At 48.8% G+C, this 27,794-nt stretch overlaps 1 protein-coding gene across 13 annotated transcripts; it reads left to right on the top strand.

Annotated features, from left to right (window-relative positions):
• Window positions 1-27,794, top strand: Stx2 (syntaxin 2). 13 transcript variants are annotated; one of them, XM_038345328.2, is made up of 11 exons: window positions 1-296; window positions 10,446-10,523; window positions 15,805-15,904; window positions 17,556-17,630; window positions 18,962-19,035; window positions 19,813-19,921; window positions 20,463-20,536; window positions 20,645-20,782; window positions 23,673-23,783; window positions 24,789-24,913; window positions 26,697-27,794. In XM_038345328.2, exons 1-10 carry the CDS (start codon window positions 180-182, stop codon window positions 24,867-24,869), a joined length of 957 nt encoding a protein of 318 aa, XP_038201256.1. In that variant the 5' UTR covers window positions 1-179; the 3' UTR covers window positions 24,870-24,913; window positions 26,697-27,794. The 13 variants fall into 13 exon arrangements, with proteins under 13 accessions (XP_038201256.1, XP_038201255.1, XP_038201252.1 ...); XM_038345327.2 differs by having other exon boundaries at window positions 26,088-27,794; XM_038345324.2 differs by lacking the exon at window positions 24,789-24,913 and having other exon boundaries at window positions 26,864-27,794.

Genomic DNA, 27,794 nt, shown 5'->3' with positions numbered 1-27,794 from the left:
TTGAGGGCTACAGTCGGACCAGTTCCTGTCATTCCTGTCTTTGTCCTCTATGCCTTCAAACTATGAAGGGTCTGGGTTAATACCCCCACCAACACGGGCTGTCTGCGGTCATGCCTTTCCTGGTATAATGGACTTTAGCCCCTCAAATCAAGAGCCAAAACAAATCCTTTCTCCCTTACATGACATTTGATGGGTACACTGCTACAGCGACCAGAAAAGTAGCTGTTTTGCTGGATTCTCCCACCAGAACTGCATCAAGGGAGGAACCTGCCCGTGTTCTTTGTCTGAGGACCCAGGTGCGGCGCTCTCCGGGTCAGGGTAGGTGACAGGTGGTTGCTATCAATTTGTGTGCTGTAATGGTGAATTTAAAATTTCGTTTTTTCGCTGTTGGATATAAATCTAGGGCATAGTAGGCAAGGGCTAGCCACTGATCTACAGCTCCAGCTCTTGAGTTTTTTAGTAAACAAAACGTGCGAAAGTTCAGGAAACAACGAGGGCTGACAGCGTGTTAAATAGTCTAACCACGCAGCCCGAGGACTTAGGCCAGGCCCCGCCCCCGAATGGGGCCCCGCCCACTCCTGTCCCCCCCCCCCTCGTTCCCCCTCCCCCCGCCCGCGACGACTCGCCCAGGCGCCCGGGGTCCCGCGGGAGGGGGTGGGGCAGGCGCAAGCGCAGAGAGAGCGGGCGCGGTTGCCGTGGTAGCGCCTGCCCGAGGGAAGGCGGCGGCGCGGGGCCAGGACCCCAGCGGGCAGAGGCGGCGACGCGGCCACCCGAGAGTGTGCGGCCGGGCAGCTGAGAGTCGGGCGCCTCGCCCTGCTGGCCGGTGGGAATGCGGGACCGGCTGCCCGACCTCACGGCGGTGAGCGGCGCACCGGATAGCGGTCCGGGCCGGCGGGCGGGCTGCTGAGGGTCCGGGGCAAAGACCCCAGGAGGGATCCGGGGAGAGGGGTGATGGGGGAGGAACTCACGAAGAGGAGTCTAGGAGCAGGACCCTAGGAGGAGCCTGAGTAGGGGGGTCGGGAGGGGAACCCAGGTGGGGGGCCTGGAGAGGGGGACCAGGGAAGAGAGCTCTGAGGAAGAACACCCCGGGAGGGAACTAGTCAGTGTCTCTCGGAGGGGTCTAATAAGAGGGTTCCTGGTGTCCTGTGGCCTCCAGAGGTGGCAGGGAGTAGTCTTCGGGAAGGACCCAAGCGGCCATGGAGCAGGGTTCCAGGGATTGGGCTCCAGGGTATCCAAGAGTCAATAGGATACACTCATAGACCTAAGCAGTGTTTCTGAGCAGGTTCTCCCGAAGGGCTCTAGGGTTCCTTGGTCTTCAAGGGTGTTAGGGTAGGGTATCAGGAAGGTTCCTGGGATGACATCTCCGTGGGTCCCTGGGCAGGGCTGCTAGTGGGTTCCTGGGGCAGGACTCCTGGGGTTCCCTGGGTAAGAAGGGACTCAGGTTGTTGGGACTCCAGGCGTAGGCAATGGGAGAGGTCCAGAGCCTGTGCTGGCTGCATCCTAGTCTGGGACACAGGTTCCGGTAGGTGTCCGGGGGTGCCTTTTTTCAGCCTGCCTTGGCACTAAACCCCTGGCAGATGTGGACTGATGTTTGGGTCAGTATCCTTTTGGCTGCTGATGACTGATTTCAATGGGTGAGAGCGTGGTTCAGGAGCAAGGGCTATGCTTGGACCTCCTGGCCTGGACTGATGTTTGATGCCTTCTTGGGACTCACCATGGCACTGCCTGCCTGGTCTTTTTGCAAGGCTCTTATCCAACTGCCTGCCCCACCCTGTAGGGGTCCCTTTTCCCACGGCCTGAAACAGAATGCTGTACCAAGGGTCCAGTCACTCCACACAAACTTGGTGCTCAGGCCTTGGCGCCTGGTGAGGTCAACACCACCCACAGCTGTGTTAGGTATTTCCCCAGTGCACTGGGGACCAGAAATGTGTTTACGTTTTAACCCAGGGCTTTAGTCACTAGTGAGCATCGCAGCAAGAGAAAGGCTGAGCTTTTAAAGGGAAAAGGGGGTGGGGGGGCTTACAGTATATATGTCTACATCTGCAGTGCACACAGTCGTTGTACCCACTTTTGGGGTATAATGGGACATTCAAGACATGTATGCAGTGTGGGTCCAGTCAGGGCTTATCATTTCTTTGGGCTGAGGACCTCAAGACCCTCCTCAGTAGCTACTTGCAGGCAATGACCGTAGTCACCCACTGCAGTGCAGAGTGTTGGAAGGCATTTTCGCGCTCCAGCTGGACCCCAGAGCCCCCTGTCTACACTGTTCCTGGTTCCCTTCCCAGACCCCGGAACCATTCTGTTTTCTACTCCTGGAGAGCAGGACGTCTACACACGCTGCGCTTGTGTGTCCGTGCTGATTGGCTTTGTGACCCTCACCCCAAGGGGCGTCTTTTGCTGGATCCAGGTAGAAACCTGGGAAGGGAGAGAAATTGCTGCCAGTGCTGGACTCTGGCAGATTTTGTTGACAGCTCTGAGGAGCAGCAGCAGGTGGTGCCCTCTAGTGTCACAGCTCTAGGTCCTGGGTGGCGAGGGGGGTGGGGGACACTCCAGGGAGTGTCACCCTGAGCAAGTGTGAGAACTGTCTCACTGAGGCCTGAGACCCTTGGCCCTAAAGACCTGACAGCCCTCTGAAACTCTTCCCTGGCCCTCAAAGGCTTCTGTGTGCCTCTGGCCTCAGCGCTGCTGCTCCACTGCTCCTTCCTGTCACGCCCTAGAACTGCTGAACTGTGCAGTCACGGCCACTTTTGCTGCTTCTGCTTCTGCCCCTGTTGACCCTGGTCTTGCCGTTCCTCCCTTGTAGCTGCTCTGACTCAGTGTGCTTCAGGCTGTCTGCTCCGCTGTCCAGAGATGCTGCCTCGACCCCTTATTCATGCTCCCGGTCCTTCCTGCCCCAGTAGAAGTAGGTGGGGCAAGACCACCGCAAAGAAGCTTGCATGGGTCAGGGCCAGCACAGCCCCACTCACCCAATGAACACTGAATGAGCTGGACAACCTGGTTGTATAGACAAGGGAAAAGTGTGTACCAATCACAGACTTCCTTTGCAAATGAAGGTTTGGATTTGCACCAATTCCCGCATTACCTCTTTGGCAACTGCCCTCTGATTTAGGGGAGAATGGCTGCAGGGTCATCCAGAGTTCACAAAGGCTTGTGATAGCAGGAAGTCCAGTGCAGACTGAAAACCCTGACGGAGGCAGTGCCCCTAGGAGCTGGAGCAGTCAGCCGTAGGCATTGAGTAGGTTCCTCAAAGCATGCAATGTTCAACATGGCTGGTGCTGGCCTAGGGGTAGTCCAGATGCCTGTTTGACTGACAGTCAGGCCTTTTGCTTATGGCAGCTGGAGCAACAAGAGAGTCAATTGCCTTATCTACCAGTGTCTTTGCTTGCTAACAGGAAGATGAACATTAGAAAGAATGCTTATGGTAAAACCTTAAGAGCCTGTCATTGTCTCTAATGCTAACTCAACAGTGCTTGAGCTGTGTGTATTATTTTCCCGGCCCCGAGGAGTAGTCCCCTTTGTCTAACGTCACTCACTGTAACCAGCTTCTAATTCTATCTATACTGCTGCACATGAAGTGTCAATCAATCTTTTTAGGGCTGAATTGTATTCAAAGTGACTTGACTTCATGCATTTCATTGTGTAAAGATGCCACCACTATAAATGTGGTCACTGTGAAAGTGGAGGTGGCAATGATAGAATGGACAAGCGTTGAGACTGTCAAGGTCACCAGAATCAGCTGGACTTCTTTCTTGAAAGTAAAAGAATGATTTCTGCTGGTCGTGGCTGGCTATGCTTTGCAGGGGAAACACAGCTTTGGAGCAGGGTCTGAGGCCCACTGCCCCAAGACCTGGTTTCTTAAACGTTTCCACTAGTGACCCCTTTTCACTTGAGAAATTTTTACATGATCCTGTGTATATAAGTCTGTAAAACAGTTGTACAAATGGAGCCTAACTGGTGATGATAAATCATAGATGTGTCTTTAAACAATTGCTCAGGGTCTATCACTTATCATTTGTCAAAGATGACAGCAGATGAGATGGATGTGTTTGTTTTACATAAAGAATTAAATCTTGGCTCAATATTTGATACTACAGGATTTGGAGCACAGCGCTGCTATCTTGATTTTATAATAGTGCCCCAAAGCCCCTCTGTGTAAATAAATGCGTACTACAAAGTGGCAAAGTATGCTGAGGGCCATCTCAGAAGATGGTGGAAGTTCTGTCCTAATTTCAAACCTAATTCATTGATTTTTTTTTCTAAATGAAACTCAACTCAAATAGCAATTTAAAAACAAATGCATAAACATGATGTGATGTATTTATTTGAGTGCTTACACCACAGTGTGCATACTTGGAGTTGTTTCTGTCTTCACCATTTGAGTCTTTAGCCACACTGAGGCTGTCAGGCTCCATGGCAGGAACACTGACTCACTGAGCCATCTCACTGGCCCTGGTAAGTCTTTCTTTATTCCAGGATTTTCAGAAATAGGGAGGATATGTGAATCGGTGGGCTGGGGAGATGGCTTATTTGTTCAGCTGCTTGCCTTGCAAGTGTGAGGACAATGGGGTCAATTCTCAGACCTACATTTTATTTATTTTTTCTTAAAGATTATATATTATGTATACTGTGTGCTATCTGCATGTATGCCCGTAGGCCAGAAGAAGACACCAGATTTCATTACAGATGGTTGTGAACCACCATGAGGCGGCTGGGAATTAACTCAGGACCTTTAGAATAGTCAGTGCTCTTAACCGCTGAGCCCTCAGCCCCAGTCCCACATTTTATAAGGTACCTTGGTACATACTTTAATTCTAACTTTGGGGAGGTGGAAATAGCTTCCTGGGGCTCACTGGAGTTCAGGGCAGTGAGAAATCCTGTCTTAAATGTCAAGGAGGGCCGGGCGGTGGTGGCGCACGCCTTTAATCCCAGCACTTGGGAGGCAGAGGCAGGCGGATCTCTGAGTTCGAGGCCAGCCTGGTCTACAAGAGCTAGTTCCAGGACAGGCTCTAGAAACTACAGGGAAACCCTGTCTCGAAAAACCAAAAAAAAAAGTCAAGGAGGACAGTGCCTGAGGAATGACAGCTAAGGTTGTTGCCCGGCTTTCCCATATATGTACACTAGGTGTACACTAGGTTATACATTGCCTGTGTGTGTTAGACACAATGAATATGTTACTTGGTTTTCTTGTAGGATTTCAGACCTGGAAGTGACCTTATCGGGTCCAGTTCCCTGCCATTTCTATGCAAGCAGCATAGCGGAAGCTTCTTCCACCATGGAGCTCAGGCCAATGATTTGTGGACCTGACAGAAGTCAGGGCTTTATGGGCGTGCAGCAAGTGCTCTCCCACTGAGCCCCATCCTCTGCCAAAGTAATTTATATCCAGACCTCTCTATACTTTGGTGTTCTTGTGCAACAGCTGTCTTTCTGCCTCTCAGAGAGGTGTGTATCTAACACAGGAACCTCTGGAACAGGGAGGCAAGTGCCAGGGCTTACACTGTTGATAACCTACTAGATTTTCCATGTTCAGGAAGTTAGAAAAAGCCACTTTCTCTTTAATATCTTTAGTTTAAAATTGTCTGACTTGAATTTGGCATGTTTAAAGTAACGTATTTGTTTTCCTTTTGGTTGGGGAGGTTTGGGGAATGGTCTCACACTACAGGCCAGGCCAGCCTGGACTTACTGTGTAGCCTCAACCAACCTTGACCTTCTAGCAAGCCTCCTGCCTCAGTCTCCCCTTGCTGGGATTACAGGCACGGACATGGTGGCCCACAGCTGTAATTGGAACATTTGTGAGGTGGAAGCAGAAGGGTCAGAAATTTAAGGCATCCTGAGTTCACTGTTTCTGGCCTGGGCTACATGATCCCCCTGTTTCAAAAGACAAACAAAAAGGGCTACTTACCAGATGAGTTTAATTATTGTTTAGTGAAAAATACATTCTTTTTTCAAGTAGTTTGGAATGGGTTGCCTGCTTCTTCACGTCATATATCCAAATGTGGCTTTTTTGCAAATAAGATCTAGTGTTTAGTTTTGTGGTTAAAATGGCTGAACTGCAATGGCCACAGTGACCCAGAGTTTGAGGTTTCACAGAAAGGTTCCTCATTAGCTGTGTATACATCCACCTGAGGAAAAGGTGTTCATGGTGATCACTTGTGAAAGATTTAAAAATTACCTCGTTTGGCCAGGTGGTGATGGCACACGCCTTTAATCCCAGCACTCGGGAGGCAGAGGCAGGTGGATCTCTATGAGTTTGAGGACAGCCTGGTCTACAAGAGCTAGTTTTAGGACAGGCTCCAAAGCTACATAGAGAAACCCCATCTCGAAAAACAAACAAGCAAAAAACAAAACAAAAAACCCACAAAACAAAAGCAAAACAACAAAAAAAAATCCCACTACCTCATTTGAATGGTGGTGATTCCAATGCTTGGGAGGTTGAGGCCGGAAGGTCCTGAGTTCCAGGTTAGCTTGGGTGATGTAGTAAGACCTTATTACAGAAGAAGACTAATTGTGGTAAACAGTTTGCATTCACAGATCTTGTATGGGCAGAGAGAAGTTTCCTGCTCTGATCCACTGTTCATTCAACACAAAACCTCAAGCAGCTTGCCTGGGATTGCTTAGACTCTGCGTCCAGAGTGCCCGTCTCTGGCAGAACGTACAAGCACAGAGAGAATGCCAGGTCTGAGTTAGATGAGACACTAGAGACAGACTAATGTGAATTGGCCGTATGCCGTGGATTCCCATGGTTGAGGGAGGAAGAGTGAGGGTGTTAATAAATTAGAATGGATTAGGTCATGTATAAGAGATTCTGGGTTTTCCCGTGGACCAATTATTTCCTGTTTTTGCTCAAACCAGAGTGGCCTGAGAGCATCTGCCATGGCCAGACTTCCTCTTGGCCTCTTGGCTGCAGGATAAGCCTACTTCCTGACAGTTTCCTTAGCCTTCCTGGCCCTGCCTGCCTCCCTCTTGGCCTTGCTCACACCTTCACCACCAGGAAGTTCCTGTCTGGTTTTTCCTCCCTGTCCCTGGCAATGGTCACCTTCTGTCCTAGCAGCCTGCATAGAGGTGCAGAATGGTATGTCTCCATTCCCTAATCACAGATTCCCTAATCACCCTTTCTTGAACTGCTGCCACCAATGTAAGTGCCTCTGAGACGCTAGGTACATTTTCAGGTCAAGGCTCATTCTCAGATAGGATTGCCAGTATGAATGGGGTAGTTGAGGTGCTCATGGCCCCAGGGCAGCATGTGGTACCCTCAGGCAGCCTTTTCCCTCCTCTCCCTCTCTGCCTCCTGTTGCCTGCCTGCCTGCCTGCTTCCTTCCCTCCCTCCCTCCCTCCTTCCCTCCCTCCTTCCCTCCTTCCTTCCCTCCTTTCATTATCTTTGTCTTACTCTATATCCCAGGTTGGCTTAGAGTTAACCATGTAGCCCAGTAGGGGCCCCAGACTCAGGGTCTTCCTACCTCTGCTTCCTGAGTGCTGGAATCATAGGCATGTCCCACCAACACCAGTTTTTTGTTTTTCTTTTTCAAGCAGGTTCTCACTGAGTTGGTTGTACAGGGTGGCTTCAAGTTGTTTTTTATTTTGAGACAGGACCTCTGTGTAGCCTTGTTTGTCTTAGAACTTGCTATGTAGACCAGACTGGCCTTGAACTCACAAAAATCTACCTTCTGCCCCCTAAGTGCTGGGATTAAAGGCATGTGGCATTATTGCCAGACTTCCTGGCATCAAATTTGAGATCCTCCTGCCCCAGTTCACATTTGAGGCTTCAGGTGTGAAATCAGGGTGTCAGCCCCTCCAAAAGCCATGGCTGAAATTTCTCTTTCCATCTTGTAGATTCTGAGACACTGGTCTTCGACACTCCATTCCCAAGCATGCAGATCCCCTGTGCCAACCTGTGCTTTACTCTTGTCTTCCTTGCTCTGTGATTTTCTCAGCGATTGCAGCCCACCCTCCTCTGGGTGAGCCGTCTCAACTGGGCATGTCAGCGCCCCTGTTCCAAATATGGTTCCCTTGCTTAGGGCTGTTGGAACATCATACTTCAGCACTGCCCTTCATTCCAGACATCTGGGAGAGCAGTGTATTGACTGACAGTGTGCCTTGGGCTCTGGGAGAAATCACACAGAAAAAGCAGGTGTGGAGCCCTGAGAAGCCAAAGGGAGCTGTGCTAGGTTTCATGGATATATAAGGCATCCTCTTAGGTGATGTCCCTTTTTTTATTAAGCTGGTCCTGGCTATGTGGTTTCATCTCCTTGGTGACAAAGGTTCCTCTCATACTCCTGTCTCTATCTTAGAGCCACACTCCTAGCCTTAACTAACCAGCCGTCTTATCCATGCAGACAGCACGCGAGGAGGGTGCCTGCGGTGTGGGAAGAGCTGATCAGGCCTTAGGGAGGTCCCAGCTGGTACGGAGAGAGGCAGAATTTGTTGTGCTTTCATAACATATTTCTCTTTCTTTTCTGTTTTTTGGGTGGGGTGATAGCATTTCTCTATGTAACCCTGATCAGTCTGGAACTCACCATGTAGACCAGGTTGGCCTAGAACTCAGAGATCCTTGCCTCTGCCTCCTGAGTGCTGGGGTTAAAGGCATGTACCACACTGCTCGGTTTTAACACATTTCTTTCTTTCTTTTAAAAAAAATATTATGTATACAACATTCTGCCTCCATGTGTGCCCACATGCCAGTGGAGGGTGCCAGATCTCATTACAGATGGTCGTGAGCCACCATGTGGTTGCTGGGAATTGAACTCTGGACCTCTGGAAGAGCATCCAGCCCTTTAACACATTTCTTAAATTCACAGATTTTTCTTAGCTGAGAATTGTAGTAGGATTTTGTTTGCAAGTTTTTCTGGGTGATGGGGGGTGGGGTACTGCTGTGCGTCAGGCCTGCGGGGTAAAGGCTCCATTCCTCAAGCAGGGGAGGTAGGTTCCTAGGGTGCCTTGGCAGCCTTGACTGCTGGGAGGGAGGCTGGGAGGCTGGACTAGTGCTGACTCACAGGGCTGCCCTGGGGGAGAGAGCTCGGCAAGTCCCTCCCCTGTGCCTCATGGCAGTCTGGGCTCAGCTGGGGGATTTAGAGACCAGCTTCTAGGAGTGGGGTGGGGGAGGGGAAGGAGACATTTAGAGCTGTTGACAAAAGCTGCTTCCAGCTAATTTAGAGTTTTCTGTGCTGCTAGAGGCTTTGACTGTTTAGAAGGGAGGCTTCCAGGTAGGTTACTACGCAGGCAGTCCCAGCATCTCTCTAGCATCCTGTGCAGACACAAGGCCCCCAGGCCTCAAAGGCAGCAGCAGCTGGGCTATAGTGCGTCTTCATCCAGCACCCTCAGGATCCAAGGCCATGCGCCAGGCATGGAAGTGCCTGGTTCTGTGTCTTTGACCCTGTGTTGGGCTGTTGCTCACTGTGTCTGTGATGCCACTGTCGTCTTCCCGACTCCTCTTTCCTTGTCAGAGTGTTTATTGTTATTAAACACAGTATATGGTGGTCGTTCTCCTCTTAGAAAGTAAGGATGTCAGCTGACAAACCTCGGAAGTTACTGTACACTCTACAAAAGTCAGCTAGTGCTGTCAGCAGTTTGGTTCAGATAAGGTCTCCTGTTTTCCAGGCTGGCCTTGAACTCACTATGTAGTAGAGGTCCACTTGGACCTCTCATTCTGCTTCCACTTCTCAAGTGCTGGGATTATGGGAGTGTACCACCAAACCCATTTTTTAAACGGTGTTTTTTTTTTTTTTTTTTTTTTTTTTTTTTGAGACAGGGTTTCTCTGTGTAGCCCTGGCTGTCCTAGACCAGGCTGGCCTACTTGCCTCTGCCTCCTGAGTTCTGGGATGATTAAAGGTGTGCGCCATCACCGCCTGGCTTAAAAAAATATTTGTCTATGTATTTTATGTATATGCGTGTTTTGTTTGCATGTTCACCGCACACCAGAAGAAGACATCAGATCCATGGGATAACAGTTATAGACAGTTGTGAGTCACCATGTGGTTGCTGGGAATCGAACCCAGGTCCTCTGGAAGAGCAGCTAGTGCTCTTAACTGCTGAGTCATCTCTCCAGCTTCCACCCCCAGTAGCATTTTTCATCTTTACAGACCATAAACATATTACAGGGACAGTGATGTAGTCTTGCTTAGCGAGCTCAGAGCCCAGAATCAGTCACCCGGATGACTCTGTGTATATGTGTGATGTGTGTGTACAGTACATCGGCTCTTGGGGACGAGCCTGTTGTCAGTGGCCCTGACGGAGGTTAAGATGAACACGAACACGCCTGCACAGATATCTGGCCGTCGCTTTCTTCCCCCATTGGTGTCACCTGTCACAATGAAGGAGCTGCAGAATTAGACGGCTGCAGGATGTGGCGTGCGACTGCTCTGCTGCTCTTGGCACCCAGTGCGCAGCTGAGGTGCTTTGGGTCCCGAGTTGCTGTTCAGCCTCTGACTCTTTGAAAATGTTTTCTATTCCAGTGTAGGAAAAACGACGATGGGGACACTGCTGTCGTCACTGTTGAAAAGGACCATTTCATGGATGATTTCTTCCATCAGGTAAGCATTTAATGAAGTGCAGCCTCAGACTTTACCTTACTATAGTAGTGTTTGTTGTCACATGCAAAACAGGATGCCCATGTACCCCGGAACTGCGTGTGGCTAACGGCGGACCTCATACCTGGCTGTGGGACCAAGAGGTTGTGCTACTGCTGCCATCTTCATTCCATGCCACTCCCACAGGGAAGTCAGCTAGCCACATGGTCCTCAGTATGGCCTAATCATGACCTATGTGACTTTTGAAGTTTTGAGTAATGTCTCCCTGTGTGGCCCAGCTTACTTAACGTTTGACCCTGCCGTCCTGCTGCCTTAGCCTCCTGAACATGGCTGTTTTTAAAGTAGTTTCAATTTTTTTTTTCAAGATAAGGTTTCTCCGTAGCTTTGGGACCTGCCTTGGAGCTCGCTCTGTAGACCAGGCTGGCCTGGAACTCACAGAGATCCACCTGCCTCTGCCTCCCAAGTGCTGGGATTAAAGGCATGCGCTGTCACTGCCTGGCTAAAGTTGTTTGAAATGTGTAAGTTCTTTGGGACTTTCAGCATCATTGACAGCTAATATCAAGACAGAGTCAAGTGACTATGCATGCAGACAGCCTGGGAGGGAAGGCTGGATATACACAAGGGTTGGAAGCACTGTGGGACATAGGACCAGTGTACCTGGTTGGGTGGGTCAGGGCTCTCTTTCTATCACTTTCCAGCACCACTTGTTAAATATGCTTTCTTTTTCCATTTGATATTTTTTGCTTCTTTATCAAAGATCAGGTATTTGAAGATGTGTGGATTAATATCTGGGTCTTCTATTTGGTCCCATTGGTCCTCCTGTCTGTTCTTATGCCAATACCAGGCTGTTTTCAGTACTGTAGCTCTCTAGTAGAGTTTGAAGTCAGGGATTGTGATGCCTCCAGAAGTTCTTTTATCATGCAGGATTGTTTTGGCTATCCTGGGTTTTTTGCTTTTCCAAATGAAGTTGAGTACCATTCTTTCGAGGTCTTTGAAGAATTTTGCTGGGCATTGCATTGAATCTGTAGATTGCTTTTGGTAAGATTGCCATTTTTCTATGACTCTCTTTCTATGCTGCTCTTTCTGTGACTTGGAGCTGCAATATCCCAAGTACTTCCTCCTTTGGGAAGCCAACCACATCTCTGGAGTGGTTTTTTAAAGAGTCTTACCACAAGACTTGTGACTTCTTAGGAACTCATGCTCTTTGGTCCCTTGAAAGCAAGATTTTTCAGCTCAGTGTCTGGGGCCACTTTTGTTGTTGGAGTTGGCCGCAAGTGAAGCAGGGTACTTGTACTCTGAGACCATTTTTTTTTTAATTCTTTTTTCTTTGGGGGCCCCCCACTCAGTTCCCAAATGAATCACATAGAGTCTTGTTGTTTTTATGAATGCAAAATCTTAGCTTGGCTTGTTTCTAGCCAGCTTTTCTTTTTTCTTTTTTTCTTTTCTTTTTTTTTTTTTTTTTTTGGTTTTTCGAGACAGGGTTTCCCTGTAGTTTCTAGAGCCTGTCCTGGAACTAGCTCTTGTAGACCAGGCTGGCCTCGAACTCAGAGATCCGCCTGCCTCTGCCTCCTGAGTGCTGGGATTAAAGGCGTGCGCCACCACCACCCGGCTAGCCAGCTTTTCTTAAATTATCCCATCTACCTTTTTTTTTTTTCTGGTTGCCTCACCTATATTTCCTGCCTGGCTACTGGGCAGTTAGTATTTTTTATTAAATCAATACGAGTAGCAATCTTTTTTGTTTTGTTTTTTTCGAGACAGGGTTTCTCTGTAGCTTTGGAGCCTGTCCTGGAACTAGCTCTTCTAGACCAGGCTGGCCTCGAACTCACAGAGATCCGCCTGCCTCTGCCTCCCGAGTGCTGGGATTAAAGGCGTGCACCACCACTGCCTGGCTACAAGTAGCAATCTTTACAGAGTACAGGAACATTATCCCACAGCACAGGCTGGCCTTGAACTCACAGAGACATGCCTGTTTCTGAGATTAAAGGCTTGTACCACCACTGCCTGGCTAGCTTTTTTCCTTTTCTTACTTCTGTGTATCTTACTTTCACTCTTAGTCCATGGCTGGCTCCTAGCATCCTCCTCTCCTTGTTCTTGCTTATTCTCCTTGATCCTTTCTTCCCAGTTTCTCCTCCCATTTATTTTCTCTGCCTGCCAGCTCCCCCATCCTTTCCTGCCAAGCTATTGACCATTCATCTCCTTATTATACCAATCAGATGTTTTAGATAGGCAAAGCAACACAACTTTATAGAATTAAACAAATGTAACATGAACACATCTTTGTACCTTTAAAACAAATGTTCCACAGCATAAACAATGTAACACATCTTACAGTAATATTCCCCAGCAATTACTGGGAGTGTATTGATCTGGCTTCTTCCATTTGTTACAGACTTTATACTGTATTGTTTCTGTGAATGAAGTGACACCTTAAACAGAGAAACAGTCAGGCTTGTTACCATAAGGCCTCTGGTAGAAGAAGCCTTGAGGGAAGTACATGTCACACAGAATGATACAGAAGACAGAATTTGTTCCTTACCTGGGAGGGTTTGGTTAAAGACTAGTAAAGCAAGGCGACAAGTGGAGAACTTTCCAGAGAAGATGGTTATAATGGGTGGAAGAGGCCCTGTGGGGGCAGCTCACAGTCTCAGACTGGACCAGCACCACTACCACCATGTACCCTCCTCCTGCGGAGCTTCCTCTGCAGGCATGGGGCCCATGGCAATCTGGCATCAGCTGCTGTGAAGTCAGGGGAAGGCGAGGACTCTCTAAGCTGGGCCGTCCCCTTTACTTTCTGACACAAGGGCCTTCAGTGTTACCTTGAAAGTGGCACTTTCAAATGCAAATTGTAATGTCATCTCTAAACTGGAACCAGCACTATTCCTTGATTTCAGCCTCTATAGCAAGATAGCCAAAACATTAAAATAATCTGTTTTTATTATATTTTAAAAAATGTGCTGGGTGGTAGTGGCACACGCCTTTAATCCCAGCACTTGGGAGGCAGAGGCAGGTGGATCTCTGAAATCAAGGCCAGCCTGGTCTACAAGAACTAGTTCTAGGACAGGTCCCAAAGCTACAGAGAAACCTTGTCTCAAAAAAACAAAAACAAACAAACAAACATAAAGCATGTTTATTGGTGGTTTGTCTGCATGTATGTCTGTGCATAACATGCATGCAGTGCCCATGGAGGTCAGAAGAGGGTGCTGGGTCCCCTAGAATTATAGTTACAAATGGTTGTAAGCTGCCATGTGGGTGCTGGGAATTGAACCCAGGTCCTCTGGAGCAGCAACCAGTGCTGTTAACCACTGAGACATCTCTTCAGCTCCAAAGGAAAGTATTTTTTCATAAAAACATGTAAATGTGTGTTTCTTATTTTGCTGTGACAAGTGACCAGAAGACTGGGGACTGTAAGCAGCACATCCTATCTCCTATCTCCGGAGCTATCTGTCTTTAGGGAGTGTTAGAGGCTCAGATCAAGCTGCCATCATGCTGCAGAGGAATGAGGACCGCACTGGGGCCCTGGAGCCTGCTTTCTTGGTTTGTAGCCCCTCCCTTCTGAGAGCACAGTGCTTAGCTCTCACCATCACATCTTCCCTTCCTGGCATTATTTCCTCAGTCTCTGCTGTGTAGGCACAGCTAGATCACCTAGGCTCTTGATTAGGGTTTCATTGCTGTGAAGAGACGCCATGACCGCAGCAACCCTTACATTTAATTGGGGCTGATGTTATAAATTTTTTTTTCGAGACAGTTTCTCACAGCTGGGATTAAAGGCGTGTGCCACCACTGCCCGCTGGTGTTGTAATAGAAAAAAGCGTTGTATGAGAGCAAGATGTCACGCAACAAAACTCGGGGGAGGGGTTTTTATTAGGGGAAAGGGGAAGGGGAGCGGAGAGATCAGCCTCCGGGAACAGGAACAGCAGAAGAGAAAAGAGGAGAGAGAGACAGAGAGATAGAGAAAGACAGACAGACAGACAGACAGACAGACAGAGACACAGAGAAGAGAGGTGGACAGGGCCTTTTTAAAAGGGAACATAGCGAATGTGCACAGGAGGTGTTCTTAGTGGCTACAACTGAAGACACAACCTGTCACAACCCCAAGGGCAGGCCAGTACAGATGCCTGAAAACTAACAGCTGGTTTACAGGTTCAGGGGTTTAGTTCATTGTCTTGGCGGGAAGCATGGCGGATGAGGCAGACATGGTGCTGGAGAGGTAGCTGAGAGTTCTACATCTGGATTGTAGGCAACAGGAAGAGAGAGTGAGCTACCAGGCTTGAGCTGAAACCTCAAAGCTTACCCTAGTCTCATGCTTCCTCTAACTAGGAGGAATGCCACTTTCAAACAATGCCACTGCATGGGACCATTTTTATTCAAACCATCCCACCCAGGATAGTTTCCCAGCTCAAGTCTTAGACCTGTGAGGTCCTTTGCCACGGAAGGCGATGTCAGGGTGTGGCCATGGATCACAGCGAATGACGGCTAAGTGAAGGAAGGAGAGGGACGGACAGTGCTCTTCCTGCCTCGGCCATCATGTAGCTTCTTCTGTAGCCAGGTTCTGTCTGGGTCCAGCCTGGACATCCCCACCAGCCTCCTCATCCCAGATTTCTGGTTGAATCTATATAGGCTCCTTTGCTATATAATATGACAATTATAGGGACCACGATATCTTCAGGGCCTCATTGTTGAGTGACCAGACTTTTGAAGAGGTAAGTCCATCCAGAGGACTCTTGCAGTGAGTTGCTTACACCACACACATTCAGGAAGATGATGGAAGGGCTGGCCATCCGCATGGCGAGGATTCCTCATGGAAGGATGCTCCCTTGCCTTTTCCCATCCATGGGCGTGGGTACTTAGCGCTGTGGGTGGTGGTGTGTGGGCTCAAGTGTAGGGATTTTACAGCATATAGTTTTGCTGGCAAATGTTGCTTTAGTCCTAACAGTAGGAATTGGTAGATTGCTGTTCTTTAATTGTGTGTATGTGTGTATGTATGTGTGTATACCCACTCATGTGCGTGCTGTAACAGTCAGGGTAACTTTTGGGAGTTGGCTCTCTCCTTCCCCCATGGGTCTCAGGGATCAAACTCAGGCTGTCAGGTTTGGTGGTGAGCACCTTCACCCACTGAGCTTCCTCCCTCCCTTTTTTTTTTAAAGTAATAATCACACACACACACACACACACACACACAGTAATGATCACAGTGACAGCAGAAATGGCACTTCCTCTCCAGCATCCCTCTGTGGGAGATGGACAACAGTGGAACTCTGACCTTACTGTAGGGTCTCTCTCCTAGGTGGAGGAGATTCGAAGCAGCATAGCCAGGATTGCTCAACACGTGGAAGATGTAAAGAAGAACCACAGCATCATCCTTTCTGCCCCAAACCCAGAAGGAAGTGAGTCCATCACCTGTCTGTCCTCCAGCTTCCCCTTAGATGGAGCAGTATGCCCATGCACGCACAGACCCCCCTTGGCATTCCAGGTCACCTTTATGGTGTTTGAAAGCTCCCGAAATAATGTCAGTGTTCAGCCTGGTGAGGACCACTGCTAGGTAGGATCCAAAGGATATGTGGGTATGTCTGATGGGACTCCAGCAGTAACACTGGCTCGTCATCTGCACTGAGTGCACAGTTGAGGGATGGTGGTTCTTGCGTTTGGGGACATTAACAACAGGCTGATTTGGTAAGCAGTGGTTGCTTGCCAGAGCTGGGTTAGTAATGAAAACTGAGAGGAGACTGTGAGTCTGGAGGGCACTGTGTGGCATTGCTCACAGAGCGGGGCCTATGCTCAGACGCATTTCCACTTTTCCTGTGCCTTAGGGTGTCTGAGTGATCTTTATAAATCCTGGCTCTTCTTAGAAATGTTGAATGCCTTTGTTTAGAAACTTTCAGTGTTGGTTGCCACTTATAGGAAAAGCCAGAAAATGAGGTGTGACCTGTGGAGCCTTCCCTGTTGTGATGGTAGCGGCGGGCTGCTTCCCACCACCTAGTTAGCTTTACCTGAAATAATTACACGGAAACTGTATTCTTTTAAACACTGCCTGGCCCATTAGTTTTAGCCTCTTATTGGCTAATTCTCACATCTTGATTGAACCCATATTTAGTAATCTGTGTAGCACCATGAGGTGGTGTCTTACCGGGAAGGATCTTAGCCTGTGTCCATCTCGGAGAGGAGAGCTATGGCGACTGGCTGAGGCGTCTGCCTCACTGCCTTCTTCCTCCCAGCATTCTGTTTTGTCTACTCCGCCTACCTAATTTTCTGTCCTATCAAAGGGCCAAGGCAGTTTATTAACCAATGAAAGTAATACATAGACAGATAACCCTCCTCCATCACTTCCCCAGTGTCTGGTCGCTTCTACACACTTGCTTTTAGACTAGTTCACTGGCCTTTGGTCACTCTGCTGCTCCAAAGGAGCCAATCTGCCTATCTTCCTTCTGGGGAGCTTCATAATGTCTCTGGTTTCTGGTCACACTAGGGATTTGCAGGTTCTCCCTCACATCTGCCAGGCTTCAGTGTGCTTCAACTCCTTGGGTGTTTTTCTGACTTCACCTTAGATTGCAAGAAAGACGCTGGGAGGGGTCCCCAGAGCCTCCTTAGATGTTTTAGGGGTTCAGGCATTACTGTGAGACTGCCATTGTCAGGTTGCTGCAGCAGGTGATCTGTCACCCTGAGACTAGCTGGGGTACCAGGGTTGGCTCTCCAGGTCTAGAGCCAGGTCGGATGGAGAGTGGCATGTGTGGGGTGTCTGATGGAGCAACAAGGACTGGGAAGATGGTGACAGCAGGGGAGACCTCTGGTACCTGAGCAGGCCTCTTCCAGGTTGTGCTGTGTGCACCCCTTGTCTTGGTGAGCCTGCAATTGTGGCTCTCACCAACTGCATCTGATGGCACAGTTCAGGATGTACCCGGAGCTGGTCTTGGCATTGCAGTGGTAGCTGGGGGCAGCGCATTTGGGAAGAGGGCTGGATGCCTCTGTGCTTGGCCTGCATGAGTGGATGTGCAGAAGTTGAGTGTTCCAGCTCAGGTGCTTTATTTGAACTTTTTAAAGAAATAAAAGAAGATCTTGAAGACCTGAACAAAGAGATCAAGAAAACCGCTAACTGGATCCGAGGCAAGCTGAAGTGTAAGTTTGCCTTCTTGGGGGCTGGTGGGGTGTGGATGTTGGTATCTTACATTTCCCAACATGAAAGTTAAGACTACATCTAAGTAGGTTGAATATGTGTATCTGGGTCTCTGGTTTTCATGCTGTTTCTCATTGTGGCCCTGGTGGTGACAGAGAAAGATAGCCTTTATATTGAGTCCCAAAGCTCTCAGATGTGTCTCTTGGCTGAAATAAGTGTCCCAGCTGCCAGGAGCCCAGCTGAGATCATGGGGCTCTGTGTTCAGCATGACACCTGGCCTGGGTGAGGGTTGTGGCTTTCTGCGCAGAACTTAAATAGAAGTTGCCTTCCTTGATCTTCCTTGATCTGTGAGGAAGACGTGTTTAACTCACAGAGACACATCAAAAGGAGCAAATCTCACCTCTGCATGTCGCACCCTCTTCTCAGGGACAGCAATTTCATGGTGGCAGACATGTTGCCCAGGTCCTAGTGTACTCACCACTGATCTCAAGGCGGACCCCGAGAGTGTGCACCTTAAAAACAATGTTGTTCCCTAGAGTACAACCACTCTATGTCTAATTCAGACTCATTACAGTGACTGGGTGTTTAAAGACACCTGGCACACCCCAAATACACACACCAAATACTTACAAACACAGATGCATACATGTGCAAACAACCAGAGCAGCAGAGACAAACGTGGATATACAAACGCATACATACAAACACAAACATACAAATGCGCCCATGCACAGTCACACACCTGTGTGCATATTTGTGTATGTGTTTGTTTTTTATGCATTTTCCTATGTGCATGTGTTTATGATTTTGGTGTGTATGCATACATTTATGTATGCAAGTATGTGCATACTTGTATGTTGGTATTTGTATATATGTGTTTACATGGGTATTAATATGTATAGACACAAGTTTGTGCATGTCTGTCTACATGTCTGTCATTGAATACATATGTGTGTGCAGTGTTATAAACATTTCTTTTGGTGACTAGTCTTTAGAACAATGGTTCTCAACCTGTGGGTCTTGACCTCTTTGGGGGTCAAATGACCCTTTCATAGGGGTCACATATTAGATAGCCTGCATATCAGATATTTATATTACAATTCACAACAGTAGCAAAATTGCAGTTATAAAGTAATAACGAAAATAATTTTATGGTTGGGAGTCACCACAACATGAAGAACTGTATTAAAGGGTCTTAGCATTAGGAAGGTTGAGAACCACTGCTTTAGAGGATTATTTTAAGATATCACCTGTTCTTTAGTTTTATGGGGAAAATTGAGGCCATCCTGAGACTGCTGTCATATCTGGGTGACTCTGCCCTGCTTCCTTCTAGCTATTGAGCAGAGTTGTGATCAGGACGAGAGTGGGAACCGAACGTCAGTGGACCTGCGGATACGAAGGACCCAGGTCAGCCTTCCAGGCTCAGTTAGACTGAGGTGATGTGGAAGAACAGCATCTCACTTTGTCCAAATCCAAAGCAATTCCATTTGTTTATTGTGCTGGGACTTGAATCTGGTGCACTGCATGTGCTCAGCAAGAGCTCTGTCACTGCGCCACATCTGAGCCTAGTTGTTGCATCTTTTTGTCATGTCTGCCCTCCCTCACTGTCTGTCTGCACATGGGTTGCATCTCCTCGCTGTGAAGAGACACCCCAGAAACCCACACAGTCTATGCTGCAGAGCAGGGGACCAGCTGAATCATCTGGATGTTAGTGTTTTGGTCTCAACTGTTTGGGGTTTATGGTTGAGACCTGGGAAGTTGAGTGCTGTGTGAACAAGCCTGCCAGCTCAAGGCAGTCCATGTGCCTCCCAGCAGGATTCAGCTTCCCATAATGCTCACCTCCATAAGTCAGCTGACTGCTGTAGGCCCCAGATTATTTGTTGGTGTTGTTGGTGGCATTTTTGTTTTGTTTTGTTTTGTTTTTTGAGACAGAGTCTCACCATGTAGTCCTAGTTGGCATGGAACTCACTGTGTAGACCAGGCTGACCTTAAACTCAGAGATCTGCCTGCCTCTCTCTCCTGAGTGCTTGGATTATAGGGGTGTTATTATGGCCTGGTGGCCTCAGGTCATACAGCTTCCATTGCTGCTTTTGCTCTTATTTTCTACTGAAAGGGAGTAACGGGCTGAGCTTTCCAGTCATAGGCTTTACCTCCTACACTAACACGGTGTTTTCCATATTCTAGCACTCGGTGCTATCACGGAAGTTTGTGGACGTCATGACAGAATACAACGAAGCGCAGATCCTGTTTCGGGAGCGAAGCAAAGGCCGCATCCAGCGCCAGCTAGAGATCAGTGAGTAGGGAGAGTGTGGCAGACACTCTTCAAGGATCCTTCACACCTCCAGCTGCACCATAAACCGGAAACCCTTTCTTTCCTAATGCCTGGGCCGAGTGTCATCCAGATGTGTTCAGAGTTGGGAGTGGGGAGCTGGTGCTGAGTTGCTTGTAACTGCTGGCGCTTGTACGTCTGTCACATCTGCAAAGCTTGAGGCGTTTCTGTGTACTGCAGCCCCTCCTGCTTGGCTGGGAGATGATCTCCCATGTGTTTGTTCATCCCGTTGTGACATGCCACCTTCAGACTAGCTGCTTGGGCCTGAAGCCTGTGGTGAACCTGTAGGAGAGGCACGGCTGCTCCTCTGTAATACCAGGGCGGGTTTGTGACACGTCGCAGTCACATTTCCGCCACATTAGCCTGCCCAGAAGGGATCTTAGAAAGGGCAGGGAAACTTTGTGGACGAGGCTAATGACTCAGTCAGATCTTAGTGATCCCTTAGTTGACCATCCCTGGCTGCATCCCACGCTGCATCCTCAGTGCAGTTCCCATTGCCCCTCAGCTGGGAGGACCACCACTGACGACGAGCTGGAGGAGATGCTGGAGAGCGGGAAGCCGTCCATCTTCATCTCGGATGTGAGTGCCACAGCCGTACATCAAAACACTTAACGTAGATGGGCACTTTTGTCTTTAACTTACCAGCCAGTCTGGAGTTAGTAATACTTTTCCCTTTGCCTTCCGAAGATTATATCGGATTCACAGATTACTAGGCAAGCTCTCAACGAGATCGAGTCACGTCACAAAGACATCATGAAGCTGGAGACCAGCATCCGAGAGCTGCACGAGATGTTTATGGATATGGCCATGTTTGTGGAGACCCAGGTAATGAGGCACCTTCCCCATAGAGGCCAGTTGTGCAGAGTCAGCATGCTCTGGTCAGAGAAGCCAGGGCTAGGTATCCAGTCTCAACTCAGGAGTTGTTTGTGGTGAATGCTGAACTGAAACCTGAGTGTACACTTCCTCCGTAGGCCACTAGTCAGTTACAGGAGCCATGCTCGCTGGCCAGCTACTTAGGTAGAGAGCCACAGGCAGCACCAGGTATGGGAGAATAATGAAACCTTCAAATGTCTGTGGTGGGTTTTAGGTTAAAATTAAAGGATATACAGAAACCTTACTACAGCCATGGATATGTACATATGTAAATAAATGTGAACATACATCATGTGACCTCAGTTACATATAGCAGTGCTCACAGAGGAAGGAAGTGGCCAAGCCAACCACCCTGAAATTGGCAGGACTCTGGGCCATTGGTCTTCCCCTCTTGGGGCTGTTGACTACAAGAATGACTGAGCACCGGGCTGTGGTGACACACACCTTTAATCCCAATACTTGAGAGGCAGAGGCAGGCAGATCTCTGTGAATTCGAGGCCAGCCTGATCTACAGAGCAAGTTCCAGGACAGGCTCCAAAGCTACAGAGAAACCCTGTCTCGAAAAACCAAAAAAAAAAAAAAAAAAAAAATGACTGACTGAACAAGGAGCAGGGATCAGGATAGTGCTTAAAGACTAACCTTGACAGCCACGTCCAGAGAGTCCGGTTTGATCACATGCTATATCAGTCCCCAGTCCAGCTGGCCTTGGTGAGCTCCCAGTAGATCAGCTCCACCGTCTCAGTGGGTGGGCTCACCCCTCGCAGTCGTGACTTCCTTGCTCATGTTCTCTCTCCTTCTGCTCCTCATTTGGACCTTGGGAGCTCAGTCCAGTGCTCCAATGTGGGTCTCTGTCTCTATCTCCATCCATCACCAGATGAAGGTTCTATGCTGATATGCAAGATATTCATCAGTATGGCTATAGGATAGGGCCATTTCAGGATCCCTCTCCTCAGCTGCCCAAGGATCTAGCTGGGGGCATCTCCACGGACACCTGGGAACACCTCTAGAGTCAAGACTGAGAAGCCAAGGACAATGGCACTGGGTTTTGATCCTACTGCATGTACTGGCTTTGTGGGAGCCTAGTCTGTTTGGATGCTCACCTTCCTAGACCTGGATGGAGCGGGGAGGACCTTGGACTTCCCACAGGGCAGGGAACCTTGACTGCTCTTTGGACTGGAGGGGGAGGGGGAGGGGGATGAGGAGAGGGAGAGAGAAATGGGAGGAGAGGAGGAGGTGGAATTTTTAATTAAAAATAAATACATTTTTAAAAAAAAAAAGACTAACGTTGAGGGGCTGGAGAGATGGCTCAGAGGTTAAGAGCACTGACTGCTCTTCCAGAGGTCCTGAGTTCAATTCCCAGCAACCACATGGTGGCTCACAACCATCTGTAATAAGATCTGGTGCCCTCTTCTGGCCAGCAAGCATACAGACAAAACACTGTATACAAATAAATAAATAAATAAAATCTTAAAAAAAAAAAAAAGACTAACCTTGAGGGTAAAATCACTGAGACTGACCAGATCCCACCCTCACTCTATGGTGTTCTTGCCTGCTCTGCAGCTCAGGCAGGGATGACCAGAGTGTCTGCAAGTATAACATCAAGTTGTATGTGCGTGGGTGATGTGTCCATACTGACTCAGTTGCAGTGGGAACCTACAGAGACTGAATTGGTCTTCCAGGGTTTTCAGATCCCTCAGGAGCATCTGGGGTAGGCTAGGGTGTAGCTGGTCTCCAGCGAGACAAGCTTTTGTTCCTCGCCACCTTTCTGAGGCAGCTGCCAGGGTTCCTTGGCTGATAACTGGTGATGTTCTCTGATGCCTAGATAAGTCAAGCGTTTAGGATCCATCCCCACATGCCTTGAATGGTGTTTATTTTGATAAACTTTATCGTAAAAACCTGTGAAAAAGCTCAAGCACCAGATACCTGTGGAGGATGCCAACAGTTATGGAGAGGCAAGGGTAGGCACTGGTGGGTTGGGGTGGGTATCTGTGGGCAGGGATTAGCATTGATGGTCAGGGATGGACACGTGTAGTTTTCTTTGACCTGGGATGTACCAGTTGCCACTTGGTCTAAGAACTGGGGGGTAGGGCATCTGGAGACTTTCGGGCTCAGAAGGAAGTAGTTGTGTGATGGTATATGGATTTTGAAATCCCAAAGCTTTGTACAGCTCAGGCTTTAGTTATAATCACTCCATACCTAATGTGTGGTAGGAAGCTTCATTAGGACAAGCTGTTACCTTTTAGAAGTCTGTCATTGTGTTAGGTTGGTAACGCAGAAACACAGAATCAGGACTTGCTAGTGCATTTGCTTATGAATGATAGTTACCTGTCCATCCTTCTCCAATGCTTTGCTATTGGCTGCTGCAGACTCTGTCTCCTCCCGGACAGGACCCAGGTAATGCACCTCCCCCCAACGTGCTGTGGACTCTCCTCCCATTGTCATCTTGATCATCAGTTCATTGTCACTTGGAGGCTATACTTAGTTCGCTGATATTGTAAAGATAAGCAGTGGTAGTTTTCTGCCTCTTAGAAAAAAACATCATCCTTTGCGTGTGGAATGTTTTACTCAGGGTAAAACATGAGACTAACCCGAGCTTGCAGCCCTCCCTTCACTGTGCGTCTGTGAAGACATGTCAGGTCACCACTCACCTGTCCTCGCTGCCACCGACCCTTTCAGCTGCTCCTGAAACAGGAATTGGGTTGCATTTGCTGGTGTGTCTGCACCACTTTGTAACTGTGAGGGATCCTGTCTCCATCCCTCTCGTGCTGGGCTTACATGAGAGCTGTCTCAGGAGACATGAGAGAGAGACCTGACGTTTGCTGAGCTTGAAACTTGTTTTCAGGGTGAGATGGTCAACAACATCGAGAGAAATGTGATGAATGCTGCTGACTACGTCGAACATGCCAAGGAAGAAACCAAGAAAGCCATCAAATATCAGAGCAAAGCCAGGCGGGTGAGTTGTGCTCTGAGGACCGAGCCCTCCTTTGGTTTCTCTTCTCTTGGTCTGTAGCTGTGGAAGAAGTGAAATGCCTTAAACACATGTTTCGTTTTAAAAAATCAAAATAATTCTTTTCACTAAAAATTCTTAAGTTGATTTTTTTTATATATATGTATATAACCATTTAGTGTTGTAAGTAATTTAAACCCTTTAAAACCTCAAGTCAGGACTGACTTGCCTCTTTTGAACTCTGTTCCCTTTTGCCATCATCTGGGTGGGGGATGACAAGGTGGTGGGATGTGGATTTCACCTAAAAATCACTGGTGACATATTGCACGTGATAGCTGTTTGCTCCGTAAGGTGACCGCTATCTGAACCTATGGGTGGACCTGGTGTCTTGCGTAGGAGCCCAGGGAGGCAGTCTCAAAGGCAGATGTCCCTTTGCTTAGGCTTCTGTCTTGTACCCAGACTATCCCAAGGGAATTGTGGAGCAGTGAGTGTAACTGGTGCAGAGTCTGGATGTACTCTGCTAGCTTGAGGGGTTCCATGAGGTTCCATGTTGCTGCCTGCAGAGGTGCCGAAGATGATGTCTGCTTGGCAACACGTCAGCACACCACATGGGCATGCGAGCTCTTCCAGGACAGCTGAGGGCCTGCAGAGGGCATCAGTGTCTGCTACAGGTGGGAGGCAGAAGCAGGCTGGGTTCCCCTGTCAGAACTCTGACCTTCGGGACTCCTGGGAAAGTGTTCTGTGTTTCAGTCCAGCGGAATCCAGTATGAGCCTGTCATGTGCTCAGGAGAAAGCTAGTGTTACCAGGTTACAGAGGACTGCCTGCCTGACTCTGGAGGCCTGACCTCATGGACCAGGCCACTCTGAGACTGACTGCTCTAGGCATCAGGAGAGGGCCTGGCAGTTAGAGTTCAAAATGAGTGCTGGCAATTGTCTTACTCCCAGCGAAGGATGCCCTTGACTGGCAGTGCGCAATCATTGTGGTATAATCAGCCTGCTTTTCTTTGACAGAAAAAGTGGATAATTGCTGCTGTGGTGGTGGCTGTCATTGCTGTCCTGGCTCTAATCATTGGCTTGTCGGTTGGCAAATGATTGCGTAGATGGCGCTGGGTGCTTGCCTCTCCCTCAGGGTGGCAGTAAGTGACTAATCAACTAATTTACTTATTAACCTTTTCAATCAGCCAGTAGTGTGTGTGCCCAGTGTTAATATACTTAAAAGTCACGGGGCTTGTTCGCTGAGTGCTCAGTTCAGGTCTTAGTGGCCTCTGTCTGCTGAGGTGACACAGGCTGGGAGGCCACTGCCCCCAGAGCCTGTCCCCAGTGAAAACCAATGCAGATGCTGCAGTGTAGTTCTGGTGTAACTTCTAGAACAGCAGCAACAATGAAAATGACTGTAAAATGCCCTTCACTGCTCAGGTCACCATGGAACTGAGAGTGGAGCTTAAGTTATGGACAGCAGCCCAGCCCAGACCCCTCTCAGGCCCCGACGTGCCAGCAGACCACGAGTGTCGCACAGTCACTGTGTGAAGTCTTATCACTCATGGGCCTTACCCCCCTGCATCCTGGGGTCCCCCACTGCAGAGTCACCCTTGTGAACACTGGGCACTCAGGGGTGGTGCTTAAGAGTAATTTTTCACAGTGGCAGAAAGGCTCTCCCACGCTCCAGTTCCTCACTGCCTCTCCCCCATGTTTTTCTCGTGATTTGAGCATCTGTCGGGTATGGATGCCATTGGTAGGAGCAGTGCCCTTGTGGTCAGTGCAGACCGTGAGGTTGCACAGAAAGCATCCTTCCTGGGATGAGAAGGACTTGCAGCCCCATGTCTGTTGGAAAGGAGGGTTATATATCTTTCCTGATGCCATCTTCTTAGTCTACTGAAAAAGATGACATTAGTTTTTCTATGCTAAAAAATGAGTATTTTCAGCAGACTTTGTAGAACCATGCACTTTCCCCCTAGAGCACAATGAGGTCAGTCGGATATGTTCACAAAGGTCCGACAGTGGCTCTCAGCACAGTCAGGGAAGTGCTTGCTTTCTGTGGGTACCCATGGGCTCTTATGTTAGGACCTGGAAATCAGGTGTGATCCTCTGCCAGGGCTAGCTGCACATTTGCTGTCATGCCTGCAGATAAAACACACATGCACGCTCATTCATTCATTTATAAATCGATACCAGACAGCTGGGCCCTGTCGAGAAAGGTTCCCTCCTCTCTCACCTAGAGCATGTTTCCCAATGATAGACAATTGTTTTAGGCTGCCGAGTCCCAGCAGGCTACTTTCTCTGCATTGTAGATTCCTGTCTCTTCTCTTGCAGAAGGTGATGTTCATCCTCATTTGTGTAGTCACTTTGCTTGTGATCCTTGGAATTATCCTAGCAGCAGCATTGTCATAGCAACCACACCCCAAGAGCTCTTTGTCCTCAGAGACTCCGACCACACCTGCAGCAGAGTCAGTGTCCTGTCCTTCCACCCCTGGCTCTCAGACCCAGGGCTAGTGCCGCATGCTGAGGTTCTTATTGGAGGCGAAGAATAAAGCACCACAGAGGTTTCAGGCCACGAAAATGCCACGAGCTGAGTGGACGCCATGTGCCAGCCCAGATAGCCTTGGTCTCTGAAGGGCTCCACAGAGATTTCACAATGGTGGCCTTGTCTCATTAGCCGTAAAATAGGAATGAATGAAAAATCCAACTTTAAAAAAAAAGATGTCAGTGTTAAAAATGTGTGTGCAGTTTAATTAGGGCGTGCTCTGTGCTCTCTCAGCTGACAGATAATGAAGAGACTTTGCACCGGGCCTGATTTCTGTTCATGTCTTGCTTGCAGAATCATCACAGAACTGTTTTGTAAGATATCTGTAATTTTAAATAGTTATAAATTAAATTCCTTAATATATTAACATCAACCCCCCCCCCCCTTTTCTAAGCTAGACACTGCCTGAGAAGGACAACGGGCAGGCCCTAGGCACAGGCTGCTGCTGTCACTGAAACCTGGCCTTGCAGCCCTCAGTGCTTTCTGGTGACCCTGACCTAGGAAGTGTAAGGTTCAGAAAAGTCTTGATTGCCATTAGCTCACTTCTACCTGCTTCACTATGGAGGGGACACAGCCGTGCGCTGTGCTCACGTCACCCTTTCCCCGTTCACTGGTGCTGGTGGAGTCTCAAGGCAAGACGATGGTGGAGCCAGGTGCTCACTGACCTCACAGGAGTCCCAGTTGCGAAGCCATTCTTGGACAGCACCTGAAGAACCAGATTCTCAGCTGCGCTCCCACTGGTGCCCAGAGTTCCTAGGAAACTGGAGAGATGGGATGAAGATGCAGGCTGCTTTCCACTTGTGAGCAGGTGGCCCGGTGACTGCATATCTATGTGCTAATAGCTGACTGAGGATGTGAAGGGCGCCAAGCCTAGCAAATTCCGCCGACTGCTCTGCTGACTGTGTGTGTGCAAGCTCGCTCGGCCCCAGGCTCATTTGGCTGGATCTGATGTAGCCATGCTGATTCGGAACAGCAGTCGCGAGATATACTGAGCTCTTTAGAAACTACCACCCTTACCGTGGCGAGTGTCACTCATTTGCCTCCTCACACCTCCCAGCCTGACACCTCAGTGCCGAGAGCTACTGCAGGAGGCTGGCCTGCAGTGGAGACACTCCTGCCTGGAAGCTCCCAAAAGCTCTGAAGATGGAGCTGTGTCTGTGGAGCTCCTGCCCTCTCTGCTCCAGTGCCATTGGATTTGGCTGCAGAGCACCATGTGCCACCGAGGTTCCCAGCCCTCGTGGCAGGTTTCCTTCAGGTTTAGCCTGAGTCCTTGGCCTGCAGTGTGCTCCTCACTGGTGGCCTCCTGGCCAAGCGGGCGCCTGAATCTGGCTTTCTTAGTGAAGCAGGGGTGTGTGGGTGAGTGAGTCAGCCCTCAGGATATATTTCTATGCTGACTTCGTAGCCTGTTTAAAAATACATTTACAGATTGTCTTGTTACTTTTTCCAACAATTTCTTCAAAAATTTTGTGTTTACATTAAAAAGTCAGAGAAACAAA

This window comes from Arvicola amphibius, chromosome 10 (assembly GCF_903992535.2).
Source record: "Arvicola amphibius chromosome 10, mArvAmp1.2, whole genome shotgun sequence".
Classification (NCBI taxonomy): domain Eukaryota; kingdom Metazoa; phylum Chordata; class Mammalia; order Rodentia; family Cricetidae; genus Arvicola; species Arvicola amphibius.
This window is presented reverse-complemented; position numbering and strand designations above follow the sequence as displayed.

Coding starts and splice junctions, on each gene's coding strand:
- Stx2 (XM_038345324.2), top strand. CDS start 180: ATGACATTTGATGGGTACACTGCTACAGCGACCAGAAAAGTAGCTGTT. Junction 19,036..19,812: donor TGCGGATACGAAGGACCCAG/GTCAGCCTTCCA, acceptor TCCATATTCTAG/CACTCGGTGCTATCACGGAA. Junction 19,922..20,462: donor CCAGCGCCAGCTAGAGATCA/GTGAGTAGGGAG, acceptor ATTGCCCCTCAG/CTGGGAGGACCACCACTGAC.